Source organism: Theobroma cacao, chromosome 4 (assembly GCF_000208745.1).
Source record: "Theobroma cacao cultivar B97-61/B2 chromosome 4, Criollo_cocoa_genome_V2, whole genome shotgun sequence".
Lineage (NCBI taxonomy): Eukaryota > Viridiplantae > Streptophyta > Magnoliopsida > Malvales > Malvaceae > Theobroma > Theobroma cacao.
Window position 1 is genome coordinate 31,861,008 of NC_030853.1, and position 19,012 is coordinate 31,880,019.

General features: G+C 35.0%; 3 protein-coding genes across 8 annotated transcripts; all 3 read left to right on the forward strand.

The window, feature by feature from the left end:
- On the forward strand, positions 589–5,347 carry LOC18603784 (protein CHUP1, chloroplastic). Of its 2 annotated transcripts, XM_018120249.1 has the most exons (8): positions 589–1,021; positions 1,131–1,754; positions 2,050–2,478; positions 2,583–2,714; positions 3,234–3,415; positions 3,523–3,634; positions 4,268–4,411; positions 4,787–5,347. In XM_018120249.1, the coding sequence occupies exons 2-8, from the start codon at positions 1,173–1,175 to the stop codon at positions 4,898–4,900; spliced, it is 1,695 nt and encodes a 564-aa protein (XP_017975738.1). In that variant the 5' UTR covers positions 589–1,021; positions 1,131–1,172; the 3' UTR covers positions 4,901–5,347. The 2 variants fall into 2 exon arrangements, with proteins under 2 accessions (XP_017975738.1, XP_017975737.1); XM_018120248.1 differs by having other exon boundaries at positions 589–1,754.
- LOC18603785 (aspartic proteinase) lies at positions 6,738–12,233 on the forward strand. Its single transcript, XM_018118656.1, has 14 exons — positions 6,738–6,879; positions 7,573–7,937; positions 8,025–8,085; positions 8,199–8,293; positions 8,382–8,494; positions 8,631–8,799; positions 8,884–8,923; positions 9,235–9,299; positions 10,493–10,606; positions 10,698–10,762; positions 10,845–11,001; positions 11,087–11,206; positions 11,652–11,740; positions 11,892–12,233. Exons 2-14 carry the CDS (start codon positions 7,587–7,589, stop codon positions 11,974–11,976), a joined length of 1,524 nt encoding a protein of 507 aa, XP_017974145.1. The 5' UTR covers positions 6,738–6,879; positions 7,573–7,586; the 3' UTR covers positions 11,977–12,233.
- On the forward strand, positions 13,097–16,724 carry LOC18603786 (aspartic proteinase). 5 transcript variants are annotated; one of them, XR_001927315.1, is made up of 14 exons: positions 13,097–13,222; positions 13,589–13,933; positions 14,013–14,073; positions 14,186–14,280; positions 14,364–14,476; positions 14,648–14,816; positions 14,906–14,945; positions 15,073–15,137; positions 15,260–15,373; positions 15,476–15,540; positions 15,681–15,837; positions 15,929–16,048; positions 16,245–16,361; positions 16,441–16,537. XR_001927315.1 is itself a non-coding variant. In XM_007035962.2 (14 exons), exons 2-14 carry the CDS (start codon positions 13,607–13,609, stop codon positions 16,526–16,528), a joined length of 1,575 nt encoding a protein of 524 aa, XP_007036024.2. In that variant the 5' UTR covers positions 13,097–13,222; positions 13,589–13,606; the 3' UTR covers positions 16,529–16,724. The 5 variants fall into 5 exon arrangements, 4 of the variants coding, with proteins under 4 accessions (XP_007036024.2, XP_017974138.1, XP_007036023.2 ...); XM_007035962.2 differs by having other exon boundaries at positions 16,201–16,361; positions 16,441–16,724; XM_018118649.1 differs by having other exon boundaries at positions 16,245–16,289; positions 16,441–16,724.

Sequence of the window (19,012 nt, forward strand, 5' to 3'; positions counted from 1 at the left end):
TCCATTGACATTTTATGTCATTTTGTATCCATCCATCCACAATCGGATATTCTCTCATTTTCCATTTCTTAGTCTCAATTTATGGCCTATACCTTAATGCTTTGCTTCTCGTCTCTATGGGGAGACGACAGACAGACAACATGTTAATTGCCGTTTGTCCAATTGGATATTTTGTTTCTTCTTCGTGACCCAACTTGGCTTTGTCTAATTACTATTAATCGCTTGTTCAACTGACCTCATTATAATTAACCACGAAAGAAAAGCATTCAGGGGAAAGGCAGTTGCACCAACCCTAAAGGCCAAAGGAGAGGCTGGCTTACATTGCACTAACGTAACGTCGAACCAACCATTTTGTAGATTGTGATGAGACAACCTGAACCCAATTCTAAATTTTATTTTAGTATGATTAGGGTGTACGCATAGTCATAGAGATGTATACAGGTACAACGTACTGCACACAAGTCCAGATTGTAGTGTAGTCACTTTCAACCCATTCAATGGTGTGCTTGTAATGGACCCATCCCGTTGTTTATCTCAAGATAGTTATTATTATATGTAATTAATCTTGACTCCACCCCTATTGACAGATAGAAAATGATTTATTCGTGCATACCCTGTTTGGTGGTGTGATTTCCCCTCAAGTATTCATTGGTAAAGCTAGTGATTTAAGTAAATTATAGTTTTTGGTCGCTTGGTTCCAAAAACTCCTATCCCCCACCGGCAGCCGTGAAAAATCTGCATTCTTTCACCAGCAAAAAACCAAAAGAGTCAAGGCATAGACATGAAGTGCCAAGGATGGAATAATCAAATGTTTGTTGTTTTGTGGAGAATTGGAGATACAGCAAAAGGCAAAAGCCGCTGCTGCTAGTCATAGGCAGGCACCGCTGCTGCTAGTCATAGGCAGGCAGGCAGACCCCATTAGATTTGCCCCATCGTCAGTCAGATGATCAGATGCTGACACACCTCCCCACGGGTTTCACATAACACTCTTCAACCTCAACTTGACAGACAGAGAGACACCGTTTGTGATTTAAGTTCAACACACACACAACACTTAATATTTCTTAAACTCTGTTTTAGTGTTTACGTAACCTATCTTATAATACTAGCATTCTTTCTTGTGTTTCCAGTTATGGTCACCAGGCTTTCCTGAGAATTAAGTCAATTAAGCAATGCAAGATCCAAGTTTGACCTCAATGAAGCAGCATGAAACACCAACAACCCTAAAACCAGCAGCGTGCAAGCTTACACCCATGTCGCACTTGCAGAGCACAACCCCTTCTCGCTGTAGAGTCAACTCCAAGCCTATAAATCATTCAGCAAAAGCGGAAGCAAGGCCCGAAACTGCAACTCCTCATGTCAAGGACAGCACGAAGAACAGCAGTAAGTCTCTGCTGCTGAACAAGCCTAAATCTGGAGACCAACCACAAGTTGTGGGATCTCATCACAAGGGTAGAGTTGTGGAGCAATTTGCCCGGCCTAGGCGTCTTAACGCTAATCTTACTAAGAAGAGCGAAGAAAGCAGAAGCGCAATAGAGAAGAATAATATTGATGAGCTGAGAGAGAAGCTAAGTTGTAGTGAGGCTTTGGTTAAAGATTTGCGGACTCAGGTGCTGGGTTTGAAGGCAGAATTGGATGGGGCACGGAGCTTGAATATGGAGCTGGAGTCTCTGAACAGAAAGCTTAACGAGGATCTTGTCGCTGCTGAAGCAAAGATAGCAGCTCTTGCAAGCCGTGACAAGGTCCAGCTGCAGGTGAGATCCTTAATATTTACTACATATGAATCTGTTATTTGCAATCATCTGTTGCTTTTGATAAGTAGTTGTACAACATCTTATAATTCAGAAGAAAGAAAGTAACTTTTTCAAATATGGAGTGTCTTTTTAATCAGAAATTTATCTTTCTGGAAAAAAGATTTGGTATTTAATTTTCCAAAAAGATCGTTTGAAAAAGTACACGTCTCTTGAAAAATACTAGTACTCTCCTAGTTTAGATTTCTCAAATTGCAGTCCTACAATTTCATCATCTATACGCATCTATTGAATGAAGAGGGAATCAAATGGAGATGACCAGAGCTTCAAATTCAAGGACATTCAGGAATTCATTGCCAACAAATTGGAACACCCAAAAATTACAAGGGAGGCAATCAAGGAGATAAGAACAGTTCAAACGCCATTACCCCAACCTGCTCGTTTGACAACAAAACTTGCCGGTGCAGAGCCATGTGCAAAAGCAGTTTCCTCTCCGCCACCACCGCCACCGCCACCTCGGCCCCCTGCTAAAACAACTACCACTCCAAAGGCTGATTCCTCTGTAGTGGTCCCTCTACAATGTTACAACTCATTGTCATTGACAAGGCAAGAAAGGAAAAAGTATCCTCCAGCAGCAGCAGCATGGAATCACAACAAACCCACCGTTATTAGCGCACATAGTAGCATAGTTGGTGAAATTCAAAATCGATCAGCTCATCTGCTGGCTGTAAGCATCTATTATTTTGAGTTAAAGATATACAGCTGCTTGATTTTCTTTCTGTTGGTTGTCCCTGAAGATTAAGCTGTTATCAATTGATGATATTTTGCTAGATAAAAGCGGATGTTGAAACAAAAGGGGAATTCATCAACAGTCTCATCCACAAAGTCTTGGCTGCAGCTCATACAGATATAGAAGATGTCCTGAAATTTGTGGATTGGCTTGACAGCGAACTTTCGTCATTGGTAAAGTCTCAAATCTCTCTAGGTTGTTTGCTTTACCATTGATCTTAATTCGTATTCATGTCACTCTGCACAATAAGTCTTAAGTCGATTGCCACCACCTGTATTTCAACTACTGGTTACGACTACTCCAAAGATAGCAAACAGGGGATATTAGTCTACAGTCTGTCGGCTGTTCTCAGTTCCAATAATACATAGCAGTGGTAATCTCCTTTTTAGGACTCCATAACTAGTATATAAGTTAGTAATAATGATCATCTCAGAATCTGCAGAAAGAAATTTAAATCACAGAAGAGTTTTAGTTTGTTTTTCATTATTGTGGAAAATTATGTTTTATCACAAGAAAGTATCTTCTTGTAGTTTCTGAGAAAGGAAAAGAAATCAGAATTATATCTGTTGGATGAAAAGATATCTCATTTTGATAAGAAGAGAGCAATGGATATATGCTGGTCGTCTGAGGCAGTTGTACATTGGTGATGTACATTTGAGTTATTTGTATTTGCTTGTATCCTGTTTTTACAGGCTGATGAGCGAGCAGTGTTAAAGCATTTTAAGTGGCCAGAGAGGAAAGCTGATGCCATGCGAGAAGCTGCTATTGAATATCGTGATCTAAAATTGTTGGAAAATGAGATTTCTTCATATGAGGATGATACTAGCATTCCGTGTGGAGCTGCCTTGAAGAGGCTGGCTGGCCTACTAGACAAGTAAGGGCAGAATAAACAGCAGTCTAGATTTTCATAATCTTAATTCTGACATATGTTGGTTTTAGTGAGGAAACTGAATGATTCAGTCGCCCATGTAATCATGATAGGTCGGAAAAGAGCATGCAAAGGCTTATCAAACTGAGAAACTTAGTAATGCATTCTTATCAAGAGTATAAGATTCCAATTGATTGGATGCTTGATTCAGGAATCACGTGTAAGGTAAGCTCTTTATTGTTTCATACATTTTTTCCTTCTTCCTTTTGTCATTTTCCCCATTTCATCTTAAAGCATCATAGCAAAGCAATCAAATCTAATGAATTCGATTGGGACTGGGAGGCCGATGCAATTTCCTCATAATTTTTACTCCTTCGTAGTTCAAGTCTCTTGCTTTATAATATAGGCCTATTCAGAACGGGGAATTGGTAGTAATAATATGGGTCCTTTTCTGCCATGTGTGTAACTGAATCAGTGTGTTATGATACTTACCAGATACCTCAAGAAATTTGAACTATGGCTTGAGACTTAGGGTCATGAACTCATCACCAACTACTACTAGTTTAGGAGTGCCAGAGTGATGAGAAACGGGTCTTGTAGGCCTGGAAATTTAAACTTTCTGAGTTTCCCAGTAGCCGAAACCTCTTTTTAAGTGCTATATCAAAACAGTCTGTGAACAATTAAATATGCTCTATTTGGCCTTTGGTAACTGTCCATAGAGTGAAAATAGTTTGAAGTGTCAAAAAAGAAAAAAAAAATTTTAAAGTGAGTTGAATTCTCACCTTCGATTGAACTGCTATACATCTTTCACCATGTGAGACAGCGACCATTGTCAGTGAAGAATTTGTAATTTTGTAGATAAAGCAGGGTTCTATGAAGCTGGCCACGTTGTACATAAAGAGGGTGGCAACGGAGCTTCAATTGGTCCGTAGTTTAGACAAGGAATCTGCTCAAGGGGCACTGCTTCTTCAAGTCATGCATTTTGCACATAAGGTTCAACAGGTAATCCTTTCAGTCCCCCTCCCCCTCCCACTCCTGAAAAGAAATCCCTGCCTTGTTAAAAAGAATAAAGAAAAAGGCAAAAAGCTCCCTTCTGTCCTTTGTTGGAAGTGAAATTGGATTGCTGAAATATAATTTGTATGTTTTCTTCTTGTATCATGACATTCAAGTATGTGCTAGAGGGTTTCTTTGGTATGAAATCTTGTGGTGGACTTTTTAGTAGAGTTTAAAACTTTTTTCTTTGTTGAATCAATACAAGGAGGAGATCGGAACAGCAGCTTGTGCTGCTAAATAAGAACTAATGGTCCAAAATCCAGTTGTTGCATCACAAAGTGTGGTTTGAAAATATTCCTTATTTAGCTCCTGCTATGTGTGCAGTTTGCTGGAGGTCTTGATTCAGAAACATTGTGTGCTTTTGAAGAGATTAGGCAGTGCATTCCAAGACACCTGGTAGGATCCAAAGAATTGTTGGCCGGAATAGCCTCCCCATGAAGTTTTACTGATCGGAATGTGAGTTTAGTTGAATCCAAAGAATTGTTGGCTCCAGTAGATTCCATGTTGTAAAAATGAAAGATTTTACCATTTACATTTTAATTTTTTTATATAAAAATAAATAAAAAATATAAATAGTAAAAGTATTTACTAATGGGAAGCTAAGTGTATGTAAAGTTATATAGCTACTACATAGATTTGGTTTGTTGAACATTAAGTGTATGACCAGTTGTCCTCCGTGGAATGAGTAGTGGTATTTGTGGAAACATTTTTCCAACAGCTGCAAGAAAAGAAAAAGCTCTGGGATAATATGGATGGAGAAACAGACGGTGCATTGAATGTAAATTCAGAAGGATGTAGCATATTACTCTGCCGTGAATGTGAGTATAGAATATATATGTAGCATATTATCAGGGTACCTTAATTCGGAAACTAGGTTCATATCTACATGCATTTCTAGCTGTATTGGCCGTTGGGTTTAACTAACATAAGTTGACTATAATTTGGAAAATGCAGTTGAAATTTGGTTGTTTAGCAAGTTTTTGATACTTGGTACCTTTGATGCTTTTGAATCCATATTCATTTTCATTTTTCAAGTGAAAGATAGAATAGACAGAAAGTACATTACCATAACACAGACAAGTGCAGAGCAACGCTTAAGCAACTATATAAACGGAACTTCTCTTGCCACTATACAAGGAGTTCCTTTTCGCGAACTGACTTCTGATTTCTTAACAAGAATTTACAACATTTTTATGTCAAACTGTATTACCTAGCATCATTTATCACCAACATCAAGATGAATTCAGCTTCTCAGGTAAATCTTAATTAGATTTCAAAATCCAAATCTATATCCCACCTTGAACGGGCAATTATATATTTTCAAGTAAAATCATTGCAACATTTGATTTACTAAGTAAAAGATCATTGAGCTTCAATATAATTCATCTTGCAATTTGCACATGGAATAAAACTAGGTGAACTTCTTTGGATTATCTCTAGTTCTGGAACTTGAAATACTTCTGCGACAATGGATGCCATTAGGCACCAGCAAGTCAAGTAGATTAGCAAAGGCTTCTTAGGTTCCACAACGTTCTTTGTTGCTTGGATGACTATATTAGTTAAGCTTCCCACTCTTCGAAGGCTTAAAAGCAGGGGGATTGGTCTTTCTAGCTTTTAACTATTTCTTGTGCCACCAAGAGGATGAGCTTAGAGACATTCATTTTATACTTGCAGATACACCCAGCAAATTTGGGTAAAAGTTCTTAAAGATTCCTCGCTCTATTAAATTCTCTGAAAGGCAAATCACTAAGAGTTGCTACTCTCGAGATTGCTTGCAGAATGCTTGGAGTGCTTATATACATTCCTTATACAAATAGAAATGCTTTGCTTTAATCTGGTCTTGCTTGGGATGTTGTAGATCATTAATCTTGTATATAGAATACAGGTAGATAATTGTATTTGTATAATGGCACGTTGTCATATTGGTTGTACAGCTTGTGTCTTAAGTCTGTAACAGGTTCTACCCTGCTTCTTTTAGGACAATAGAATCTTCAAAAAAAAAAAAAAATCCTTGTCTTGTTTCCTATGGTTACTTTTTGCTTTTTGTAGTCTAGTCTATATACAGGCGAAAAAATGAGCGCCCTCTGGGTTTCCCCCGGGCATTCATTGAAAACCAGCACCTTGGCATTGGAGCCCCACCATCTTGAACCACATGCACCACGAGAAATTTCGCGGAGTGTTCCAAAACAGAAGGAAGGAATGACTTTGGAAACCTCTGTCTTTGTCAGTATTCGCCCCCAGTACACTCAACTCCTGTCAATAAGGTGAGCTGAATGGCGAGAAAAGAGAGTTGCTCATCAGTCATTACACTCAAAACTGTTTATCTTCGGTCTTTTCCTCAGCTTTTGTTACGTTGAAGCCTTTTCTTCTATACTCTTTGCTGATCCTGCTTCCCCCTTAAGCTTGCTTAGTCTCAGGTATCATCACCACAACCTTGCTATCAATTCATTATCTATATGTTAATTTGTACTCTGATACAATAAACAAAATGCCGACATCTTGTTAGCCACATAAGTCGTATGATTCTTTTTGATAATAACTATTTATGGGTTTATTTGCCTTCCAGAGCGCTCCTTGTGTTTTTATTTATAGGGACTACTTGTAACCTCTGGCAAACCTAGACGTAGCTTACAAAATATCATCATCTTGTTAACTGCATGCCACAGAATGTTTGTTCTGTTTGGGATAGGAATGTTTGTTCTGTTTGGGATAGGACTTAGTGGGAATTGATCTTGTAGAAGAGGTACCCAGTTTACCTTCTTTTTTTTATCCTTTTTGTTTTCATTTGATAGTGTTGTGCAATAGCCCTGAAACCGTGACTCATACAACAAAAAATTAAGTATGAAAGAGAACAAAATCAAACGCAGACGAACACAAACAATTTACATGGTTCAACATAAGAGTTCCTCCCACCAGCAGGCAGGAATGGATGACAGAGAATTTCCTCATTTAGAAATACGAGATTACAACAATATGTCACAGGCTTTTATTACATCCTTTTCTATGACCTTTCAACACACTCCGTGTATGAATGTCATGATTTAATAAAATTTGTATATGCTATTTTCTTTGTCTGATAGTAGAGTTGTTTTCTTACCCGATGGACACAGGATACCTTGTATAAATGGGGGATAAGAATTTTATGCTGGTGATGTGTTTATTGGCATCTACCTTGTACGTGGCTATTGCTTCCTCAGATGGTCTAGTGAGAGTTGGTCTAAAGAAACAACGCTTTGACATTAACAGTATAAATGCTGCTAGAATTGAAGGGAAGGACAGTATGTATGCTAAGGGAGAAGGCTCTACCACTCATGACTCAGATGATTCAACACTGAATACAGTCTCCCTGAAGAATTATTTGGATGTTCAGTATTTTGGAGAAATTGGAATTGGTTCACCACCACAGAAGTTCACTGTCATCTTTGATACTGGCAGTTCCAACCTATGGATCCCATCTTCACACTGTTACTTTTCAGTGAGTTTCACTTTGTAAAAGTTCCTTTCAAGTTGAAACGGCGATGCTATTCCATTGCTTTGAATATTAAGCTCTTTCTCCATGCAGGTTGCTTGCTTTTTCCACTCTAGATACAACTCTAGCAAGTCCAGTACATACACGGAGATCGGTAATAATTATGGAGCAGGATCTCCAGATACCGTGTTACAATTCAATGGAGGGAGAGAGAAACCCTTTTTCAGATTTCTAATCAAGAACTGATTCTTATTAATTTTGATCCAGGGAAACCTTGCAAAATTCATTATAGTTCTGGAACGATTTTGGGCTTCTTCAGTGAAGATAATATAAGAGTTGGGGACCTTGTTGTCAAAAATCAAGTGGGCGCCTTTTCTTCTCAAGTTCTATCATGCTAATACCCTTTTATTTAATTGACGTCAGACTGTTAATACTCCTATCATCTTTCAGGTATTTACAGAAGCCATAAGAGAAGGAAGCGCTATTCTCTCTTTGGCAAGTTTTGATGGGATACTTGGACTCGGGTTTCAGGACATGTCTGTGGGGAATGTGGCGCCACTTTGGTGCAGTTCTTGGCCCTAATCGAGCATAATATTGTTTTATTTTTACCTCCAATTAAGTGTTGGACAGGGGATATCCCTTCTGCACTATGTTTGCTTTTGTCACTATGAATAAATGTTTTTAATGCTTTTGATGCAGGTACAGTATGATGCAACAAAGCCTAGTTGTCCAGAAGGTATTCTCCTTCTGGTTCAACAAAGATCCATCAGCCAGCGAGGGAGGTGAGATTGTCTTTGGTGGTGTTGATCAGAAGCACTTCAAGGGAAAGCATACTTATGTTCCGGTCGCTCAGAAAGGTTATTGGCAGGTGCACTTACTATCTTTTAATTTTCCATGAATTTCTATATCAACTCTCTGGAAAATTTTCATTGAAAAATGGTTGTTTTTCTAGATTGATTTGGCAGATTTTCTAATTGCAGACCATTCCACAGGTAATGCTACTGTACAGTTTGATCATGGTAGGATTGTTGTCGTTTCCTTTTTATTATTGTTGTTAATCACCAATGTCTGAATACAAATAACGGAAAAAACAGGGTAGAATTGTGGTTGCATAATGACCACAGTTTTTGGAGTCCATTGCATTCTGAATGATAGCTAGGCATCACTATATCCAAGCTGCAAAACCTTTAGTTATTGTGCATATAGAGCCTTTGCTATGACTATTTAAAGCAAACCACCGGTAGGGAAATCCTCCAATATGCCTAAAATTCAAACCTTACAGTATTCCAAATTAATATTGCAGGATTTTGCACTCGTAACTGCACCGCAATAGTGGATTCAGGCACATCCTTCATTGCTGGCCCCACAGTATGTGCAGCTATCTTTATAGCAAGAGTCAAAAATTTTTAAGAAGCTTCTTCGGACTCTGATAGCATGTTTGGTTAAGGGAATGACCTCTATTCTTTCAAAAATTTCTCTCTATGTTTGGTGGCAGAAATAAGAATAACTATTCTTCAAAATCACCCTAAACTTTGGAATAGCTAATATCATATTTCCCCATGATATTAGCTATTCCATGCCCACAAGAATAGAATTCAAAACATTTCAGACTAAAATGTCCTTACTTTCTTTGAAAAATGACAAATCTAAACTTATAAAATTAATGTTTTATATTAAAAAATTAAAAACATTAATATTTTAATATTTTTAATTATAATAAATATTAATATTTTAAAATATTAATTATTAAATTATAAATAAAATATTAATANAAATATAAATTAAAAAATAAAAAATAAAAAATAAACAATTATACTAATACTTAATAATAAATTATTAAATTTTTAAAATTTTAAAAAAATAAAATTAAATGATTAAAAAAGAAAAAATTACTTAATTTTATCTTTTGGTATAAATGTTACTAAATTATATAAAAAGTATTTTTGGTTTTGATGAAAATAAATCTTATCATAATAAAGAGTTTAAGTTTTCAATTATACATTAAAAAATATTTTGAGTTTAAAAATTAATTAAAAGTATTAATATTTAATTATAATTATAGTTAATTTATAAATAAAATATTAATATGTTAAAATTTAATGACTAAATTATAAATAAATATTTATATTTATATTATCAAAATATTAATATTTTAAATAAATATAAATTTAATATTTTAAAAATAAATAAAATAAAAATAAATAATCATAATACATTTAAATTATAAATTAATATATTAATATTTAAATATTAATATTAAATTATAAATAAAATATTTAATATTAAAAATAAAAAAATAATATAAATAATAAAAAATATTTTTATCTTTTTATTCTCTATTCTTTTTAATTCCAAAGTTATTTTTAACAATCAAATATTAAAATAAATTATAATAGCTATTCCTATTTTCTATTCGTCATATCAAACTAAATAATAATTATTTTATTTTATTCTCGTCATATTTTATTTTCATAAAATAATTATTTTATTTCATTCTTATCTATTCTGCAAATCAAAACGTATTGTTTTATAAGCTTGCTTAACAAGATCACCAATTTCAGGCTGCTGTGACAAAAATTAACCATGCTATTGGAGCAAAAGGATTCGTGAGCATGGAATGCAAAAAAGTAGCTGCTCAGTATGGAGATCTGATGTGGGAGCTCTTGTTATCAGGGGTTTGTCTGTCTTGAATTTTCCATATTGTACTATTATCATGACTGTAGATCATGTCTTTTATAGGTCTATATTTCATGCTTTCCTCTACAGCTACAGCCTGACAAATTATGCTCGAACATTGGTGTGTGTTTCAACAATGGCACTCAGCAAGTAAGGTTAGGCACCCCTTCTTTCTTTGTCGATACTCTGCTGAATACTCAGTTTCCAAGTACTAAATGAAAATATGAATCCGCACAGCAATTCTATTGAAATGGTGGTAGAACAAAAGAGAGAGAGGCACACAGAAGTTGGCCAGGACCTTCTATGCACTGCTTGTGAGTTGATCCTAGCATGGATACGGACTGAGCTTATGGAAAATAAAACTAAAGGAAGAGTAATTGAATATGTGAACAAGGTCCTCTACCTATACATTATTACTTAAAAAATTTCTGCATAATGTGAGACTAACAATTAATTATATTCATTTAACTCTGATGAAGTTGTGTGATAACCTGCCAAATCCAACGAGAGAACTAGCTGTTGATTGTGACAAAGTACCAAATATGCCATCTGTTTCATTTATCATCGGGAACAAATCATTCAACCTCACTCCGGAGCAGGTACGGTTAGTTCATTAAATTCCTCTGACCTCATTAAGGAAAGTCTATACATCTAATTGGAAGTGCCTGTTTCAAATTGGAGGTGAATGAAAGGAATAAACACTTGAGTTAGTTTTCAGATGAAGAGGAGAATATAGAACTCTTTAAGAAAATGCTTTCCATTTTCCATCCCCACTTTTGCTTCATATGATCACTGAAGTTAGTTAATACTTAACTAGGTTTGGAGTTTTTTATTTTTCAAATTTCGACATTTAGTAACTACTGTTACTTAATTTGTTCATTATATATATTCAGAGTAAAAGTGGAAATTAGGGAGATGAGAAAACATTTCCCAAAATCAAATCAAAGATGCCTCTTAATTTTTCACTTATTTCTCTTTATTTCATGAAGTTCATGTGAAATACAACATCTTCTGCTTCTTATTGTCTTTTCATCACTGAACCAGTACATCTTCAAAGTGGAACAAAATTTCTCTACCTTCTGCATCAGTGGTTTTATTGCATTGGACGTTCCTCCTAGCCAGGGTCCTCTCTGGTAACTTCTCATGCCTTGGCTATCTGGCCATCATTAGAATTACTGGAAAAATAATAATTCACATGATAAATGCTTTGACAATTGTTGTAGTATTAGTATTGTTATTGTTTTTAATTGTTTCTTCATTCATGCATATTTCATCTGTGCGTAGGATTCTCGGGGCAATCTTCATGGAAGCATATCATACAGTGTTTGATTTTGGTAATCTCCGGGTAGGATTTGCAGAAGCTGTTTAAAGAATGATCCAGCGCTCTTTAATTTGCAAGATGAATGAATGGTTGAGTATGAATAGATGATGGACGTCGATGAATGGATAATAAATTGCTATATTATACTTGTGATGTTGTATTAATGTATTGATGTGCTAGGCAACGTGTTATCCTTTACTTGCTGCATCCCAAATTGAAGGGAAAAGATTTTCAGGAGGTAGTTTATAGATATATCAACTTTATTGCCCCATCTATTATATTTTTGCTCAGCAACTTTATTGCCATATTGGCACCTGGACTTCAGCATTCAGCCTCCAATCACATTTCTATACTGAAAAATTTTGTTCAGTAAATCAAAAAAATGAGACTATGATCAGATGGTGGTTGATCCAGAGAGGAAGCATCCGCGTCGTCAGTGTCAGTGTCATTGTATTGCTTTGCTCAAGGTGGTTAAGAAAAACCTAAACAGCGGCTGACAAGACAAGAGAATTCTTCCAAAACAGCATTTAGAGATGTTAGTTCATAGCCGGACAAAGCTTGTACATTAATTAAATTAAAAGCCGGTTGCTTGAGCTGCTTATACTCTTTAAAAATCGACCAACTTCACCTACACGCAGTTTTTATTTTCTCGAGTTTTAGATTGTCTTGTCTAGTGGCAAACTATACGTCCATCTACAATTAGGTAACTAGCTACCTGGTTCGTATGAGGAATCAAGTGCTCAACTCGCGTTAAGGCCATATCAACGTTGGAACTTGAACATAAACTGAACTGAAATAGAGTCAAATGCTTATACATGTTGACCCAGGATATTTGTACAAGGAATACAAAGAGGGCCGACGGGGGGACCTGCAAAAGGAGGGAGATCAAGAGTACCCGGAACGAGCAATATAGCTGTAAGCTGTGCCATCAGCGACCTCCTAAAATTGAATACTGTCCTGTTGTAAATTAAGATGAACAAGGCAATCTTCCATTTTGTACAAACTCACTTATCTGCTCTGCACTGCACGCATGTTGCTTTGCCAAGCCCATACTCATAATGGCAGTTATTGGAAACTACGTGGTAGTTTCGCGGGCAGAGCAGAAAGGTCGTGAATGAGGGACTATTTCTTTCAAGTACTGCCGTCACAACTCATCTCTTCCTCCTTAAAGGAGCAACAGCAACCACAAAAAGAAACATTTTGGCAGCTCACTCCCTCCTCTCCCCTCCCCTGCTTAATGAATTTTGCGAATCTGTTCACCAGAATTTGCCTTCCAAACTCTCATCACCCTCAGGTATGAACTTCCTAATTATTTCTCACAACCCTAAACCGTCCTTTTATTAATATATACATACTTCGGGTTAACAGGGATATTCTAATCTTATTCTTATATTTATCGCTTCATGATTTTGCATTCTCTCTCTTGCATTAAGATGCCGTGTCATTCTACTTTTGTCTGTAAGCTACTGTGTAATATGAATAGTGGCCAAGAGTTCTAATGCTACCAGGTGTAGGTAACTAAATCAATTAATTGAAGCTGTTAAAATAAATAATGAGAAGCCTCTGTATTGTACATCCTTCTGCAAAAGCTTTACATGACATATAAATTTCTTCTGTTATTATACGCTTTCTACTAAAGCTTGTCTTAATTTTATTTTAGGCCCGAACATAATACAGCATGGGCATTAAGTTCGTTCTGACTGCAATCTGTATATGGAATTGGATAGCCTCCTGGGTTCTCACTGCTTCATCTGATGAGCTAGTGCGGATCAGTCTGAAAAAGCAGCCTTTAGACCTTAAAAGAATAAATGCTGCAAGGATCACCGGACTAGAGCTTGAAAGCAATGTGAATGATCAGGAAGCAGATGTAATATATCTAAAGAATTATCTAGATACCCAATATTATGGAGAAATTGGCATAGGTTCACCCTCTCAGAGCTTTTCTGTTATCTTTGACACTGGCAGCTCTAATCTTTGGGTGCCATCTTCAAAATGCCTTTTTTCTGTAAGTCTCGCCTTGAATATTCAGTGTGTTACCGTTGCTCAGCCATGGGAACTACTTTGTGAAGTGTGACTTTATGCAGATTGCTTGTCATCTCCATTCCAAGTTTTGGGCAAGGCTATCCAGAACTTATACCAAGATTGGTAATTTTGCTGCCTTCATTATGTTTGACAAGTTCTTTTCCCTTTTTTTTTCTGCATTTGTATGCATGTCTTCCCTTAACACCTTTTTGCAACATTCTTCAAATTCTTTCAGGGATACCTTGCCAAATCCACTATGGCTCTGGATCTATTTCTGGATTCTTTAGCCTAGATCATGTTAAAGTTGGAGATATTGCTGTCAAAGATCAAGTAAGTTACTGTTCATGTCAAATAATATGCTCTAAGTGATTGTGTTTCAAAAGAGTTATGGTGTAACATCTACTATCCTTCAGGAGTTTATAGAGATTACAAGGGAAGGTTATCTACCATTCCTAGTTGCCAAATATGATGGGATTCTAGGACTTGGGTTTCAGGAAATTTCTGTGGAACAAGCTACTCCTCTGTGGTATAATTTTTAAATGATTTATAATAAGTTAACCTTGCAGCTTCATTTTGATGATTTAGTCCTAGTGTTTTTTTTTCCTTTTTCTTGTTTATTATATGTCTATATATTTTTGCTTTTTTCAATTAACTGTTAGCAATAGATATATCATAGTCCACAGCACTATATATTCAGGTTTAATATGGTGCAACAAGGGCATGTTAGCCAGAAAATTTTCTCTCTCTGGCTAAATCGAGATTTAACATCAGAGGTAGGAGGTGAAATTGTCTTTGGAGGACTTGACTGGAGGCACTTCAGAGGTGAACACACTTATGTTCCGGTTACCAAAAGCGGTTATTGGCAGGTCTTTGTAGTCGATAATTTGCTTAAATTCTCGAGCTTCTTCTCATGATCAAGGTTGATATTTAACTATAGTTTCATTCATCATTCCAGATTGAGGTGGGGGATATATTAGTAGAAAACAACTCAACAGGTACCTTGTATCAACCCTGTTTAGTCACTAACATTGAAACTTTATCTAACAAAAAGTTTGTAGAGCATTAGATGATTGTAATTGGGTTTATGAAAAGAAATGCAGCCTTAATACGTTTATTTGGCAGGACTATGCAGGAATGGCTGCGCTGCCATTGTGGATTCAGGGACATCCTTAATTGCTGGGCCAACTGTATCTGTTCATAACATTCACATTCTAATCAATCTAATATAATCGCAGTTGATTTTTATAATTTCTTGATTGGTTGTTTTCAATGTTATCATTCTTTAAGGCTTACTAGCAGTCATTTCCAGGAAATTGTGGCACAGATCAACCGTGGAATTGGAGCAGAAGGAATTGTAAGCTTGGAATGCAAAAATGTTGTTTCCAAGTATGGGTATTCCTTGTGGGACTCCTTAATATCTGGGGTTTGTTCTTTTTCCATTTAAGATCTTTTTTTATTAGTCTTTTAAAATCCTAAAACTTAATTGGTTGAAGGGATATAGCTTAAAGTTTACCTCTCTCTGCAGGTACGGCCTGAAATTGTGTGTGTTGATATTGGGTTATGTTCATATAATGGATCACAGAATATGAGGTAACAGTTTCATTCTTGTCGTCTCTCTTGAAACCCCCCAAATTTTCCTTTCTTTATCATTGGAACCGTTACTTGGGAAAAGTGGGGTCTGGTTATTTTGAGTTAGTATAAGGAGGAGCACTCAACCTGAATTGGTGCAGTGGTGGCCTCAAGACAGTGGTAGAAAATAAAACTAGGGAAGGATCACCAATTGGTGAGACTGCTCTGTGTACTTTCTGTGAGATGATTGTTTTCTGGATCCAAGTTCAGCTCAAACAACAGAAAACAAAGGAAAAAGTGTTCAAACATGTGAATCAGGTGCGGACAATAATTTTATCTTTATCTAATATCAGATGGACGAAACATGTGCACGGCCCAGGACTAATAACTCTTTCTTTCTATGTCAAAGTTGTGTGAAAATCTTCCAAATCCTATTGGAAAATCATTTGTCAACTGTGATGACCTTGAAACTCTGCCAGACGTTACATTTACCATCGGAAACAATCCATTCCCTCTTACTCCGCAACAGGTAACATCCAGTGGTTATGGTCGTTGATGCTGCAATGCAAACATATGTAAATTGAGAATCTGGATAACGAAAACAAGTTGTACTGCAGCATTTCTTCTCTCCCTATGTGCCTTAACCACAGAATTTTAATGTGTTTTTCTGTTGGCATATAGTATATTCTTAAAGTTGAAGAAAGATGTTCTACTGTGTGTGTCAGTGGCTTTGTTGCTTTCGATGTGCCTCCCCCACGAGGTCCACTCTGGTACGATGACATTCTCTGTTCGATTATTTCTGGTTGCTGTGTAGCCGTAGCTGAGAAATGCCACAAACATGAGTTTCAGCTCCTAACGTGATTCTGCATTTGGAGATTTACTTGAATCTGTGTTATTAATTCACTCTGGTGAATGCTGCAGGGTACTCGGAGATACGTTTCTGAGCGCTTACCATACAGTGTTTGACTTCGGAAATCTGCGGGTAGGATTTGCAAAAGCTGCAAAATAGTCCTAACTGGATTTCCCCAGCCTCCATATTTGCTCACGTTAATCCACAGACGGATAACCAAGGATGCATCACTTGTTAGATTCTATATGCATTTGCCCATTCTGCTTCAAATGTCTTGTGTAAAGGTTAATATGTCAGTGTTCTACTTAAATAAGTTCTCCTATAATATAACAATAAAAAAAGGATGAAATTATTTATATATATATATATATATATAACAAAATAAAATATTTTATATCATTTTTTATACTCGAGTATTTGACTCACTAATTGACGTATAATCTTCTTACTTAAAAGGTAATGCCCATTGGTATCCCTTTCTATTATAATGTCATAACGGTATTTTAATGCCAATTATTGTTGCTATCATCACAACAATAACCCCATTTCCCTTTCAGTTTTCACAATTGATTCCTCTTCTTAATCTAAATACTGTTCGAAGATGATGAAATCCTTTGCCCCCTCCACGGCCATTGGTACCTTTTTATTATAATGCCAAGTGTCCATTTACCTCATGTACAGAGAACGGTAATTTAATGCCAATTGTTGTTGCTGTCATTACAACAATAACCGCATTTCCCTTTCAGTTTTTACAATTAATTCCTCCTTTTATTCTAAATTAGTTTCTCTTCTTATTTTAAATACGGTCGGAAGAAGATGAAAACAACGTAAAGAATACAAGGGAATGTTAGTGCATTCTCATTAATGAATAAAGAGTATAAGGTTTTTACATACAGTTGCTTTTCAACTAATCAAGAAAATAGGGAATTCTTATATGTTAAAAGACCTTTCCAGTTCATGTACTTTCAATTTTATTTAATTTAATCTCTATACTCAAAATAGAAGTAATTTAGTCTCTTAATTTTAAAAATTGTGTCAATTTAGTCCCTCCTCCCAACGGCATCCAATTTTACCGTTAAAGGATGACATCAATATTGATGTCAGCGATGACATCAACGTTGACATATCATATTTTGATGACATGGCATGCCACGTGGCACGCTACAATGACATGGCAGTGCTAACGTGGCATTGACATGCTAACACGTCAATGTCACGTGCTAGATCAAAAAAATTTCAAAAAAAAAATTATCATATCATAGGAACTAAATTGAACAAAAATATATAATATATAGATTAAATTGAATAAAATTTAGATGTTGAGGGACTAAATTAAAAAAAAATATTTGAGAAATACAAATCTTTAAGTAAATTATTGATTTGCTTAGGGATGTCAACGAGTACCTTATTATAGGGTACTTATGAGTACTTGATCCGGTTACACCTGGTTAGGGTACTCCATAAACGGTTTTGGGTAGGGTTTGGATAGTGATTTCACTATCTGAATCAAGTTTGGGTAGGGTTCGGGTACCACCCATTGGGTACCTGTTACCCGAACTTGATTACTATTTATAAATATTTTATTATTATTTTAATAATTAAATTAAAATTTTACAATTTTTACCAACTTTACAAGCAATTTTTTTGGTTAAAAACTAACAAATATATGAAAAGTATGGTTACTCTAATTATTAATATGATGACATTAATATATTTAAATTAAAAAATTATTAGATTATTAATTATGTTTCAATAATTTGAATATTATTTTATATTATAAAGGAATATAATTACTATTATATATATACTTTTAATATAAATATATTTACTTTCTATTTTGTATTAACATTACAAAAATTATGACTTATAAAATTATTAATTATAATATATATACGATTATTTATATAATCTTATAATATATATACTTAAAGAAAGCTTTTGAGATTAGAATGGTTTTGGAACTTAAATGTCTTTTTTTAATTTCATGAAATTAAGAACAAATCCTTATAATTAATTAAATTAACTCATGAAACTATTATTATTAATTAACTTGTAATGTATTTTAATATATATAATTTATATATTGTGTTAATTTATGAGGAATATAATTACTATTTTATATATTAAAATATTTTTTATGTATGCGTGTGTGTATATATATATACTTTAAATATAAATATATTTACTTTTTATTTTGTATTAACATTACAAAAATTATAACTTATAAAATTATTAATTACAGTATATATATATTTGTTTATATAAACTTATAACATATAAATCTAAAAGGAAGTTATGAGATTAGAAAAGTTAATTGGGTAATTGAGTACCCATTAAGAAGATTTTAATAATTTTTTTATTTAATCGGGTATTTAAACGGGTATTTAAACGGATTAGGGTAATTATAGGGTAGTGGGAATGTATTAGGATTAGGGTTAGGGTAATAATTTTTAAATTATTCGGATAATTAATAGGTTTAGAGTATTTGATTTTTAATAGGGTTAGGGTTTAGGACATCGAAATTAACAAGTACCCTACCCGTTGACATCCCTAGATATGCTTATTAATAAACTAAATATTTAAGTGTAAAAGATTTATGATGTTAAAATATATATATATATATATATATATATATATATATAT

Excerpts from the sequence above, each read along its gene's own strand:
- LOC18603784 (XM_018120248.1), top strand. The coding sequence starts at position 1,173 with ATGCAAGATCCAAGTTTGACCTCAATGAAGCAGCATGAAACACCAACA. Across the intron at positions 1,755-2,049 it reads GTGACAAGGTCCAGCTGCAG|AGGGAATCAAATGGAGATGA; the intron begins GTGAGATCCTTA and ends TATTGAATGAAG. Across the intron at positions 3,635-4,267 it reads ATTCAGGAATCACGTGTAAG|ATAAAGCAGGGTTCTATGAA; the intron begins GTAAGCTCTTTA and ends GTAATTTTGTAG.
- LOC18603785 (XM_018118656.1), top strand. The coding sequence starts at position 7,587 with ATGGGGGATAAGAATTTTATGCTGGTGATGTGTTTATTGGCATCTACC. Across the intron at positions 8,086-8,198 it reads CAGTACATACACGGAGATCG|GGAAACCTTGCAAAATTCAT; the intron begins GTAATAATTATG and ends ATTTTGATCCAG. Across the intron at positions 10,607-10,697 it reads GGGAGCTCTTGTTATCAGGG|CTACAGCCTGACAAATTATG; the intron begins GTTTGTCTGTCT and ends TTTCCTCTACAG.
- LOC18603786 (XM_007035962.2), top strand. The coding sequence starts at position 13,607 with ATGGGCATTAAGTTCGTTCTGACTGCAATCTGTATATGGAATTGGATA. Across the intron at positions 13,934-14,012 it reads CTTCAAAATGCCTTTTTTCT|ATTGCTTGTCATCTCCATTC; the intron begins GTAAGTCTCGCC and ends GACTTTATGCAG. Across the intron at positions 14,477-14,647 it reads GAACAAGCTACTCCTCTGTG|GTTTAATATGGTGCAACAAG; the intron begins GTATAATTTTTA and ends CTATATATTCAG.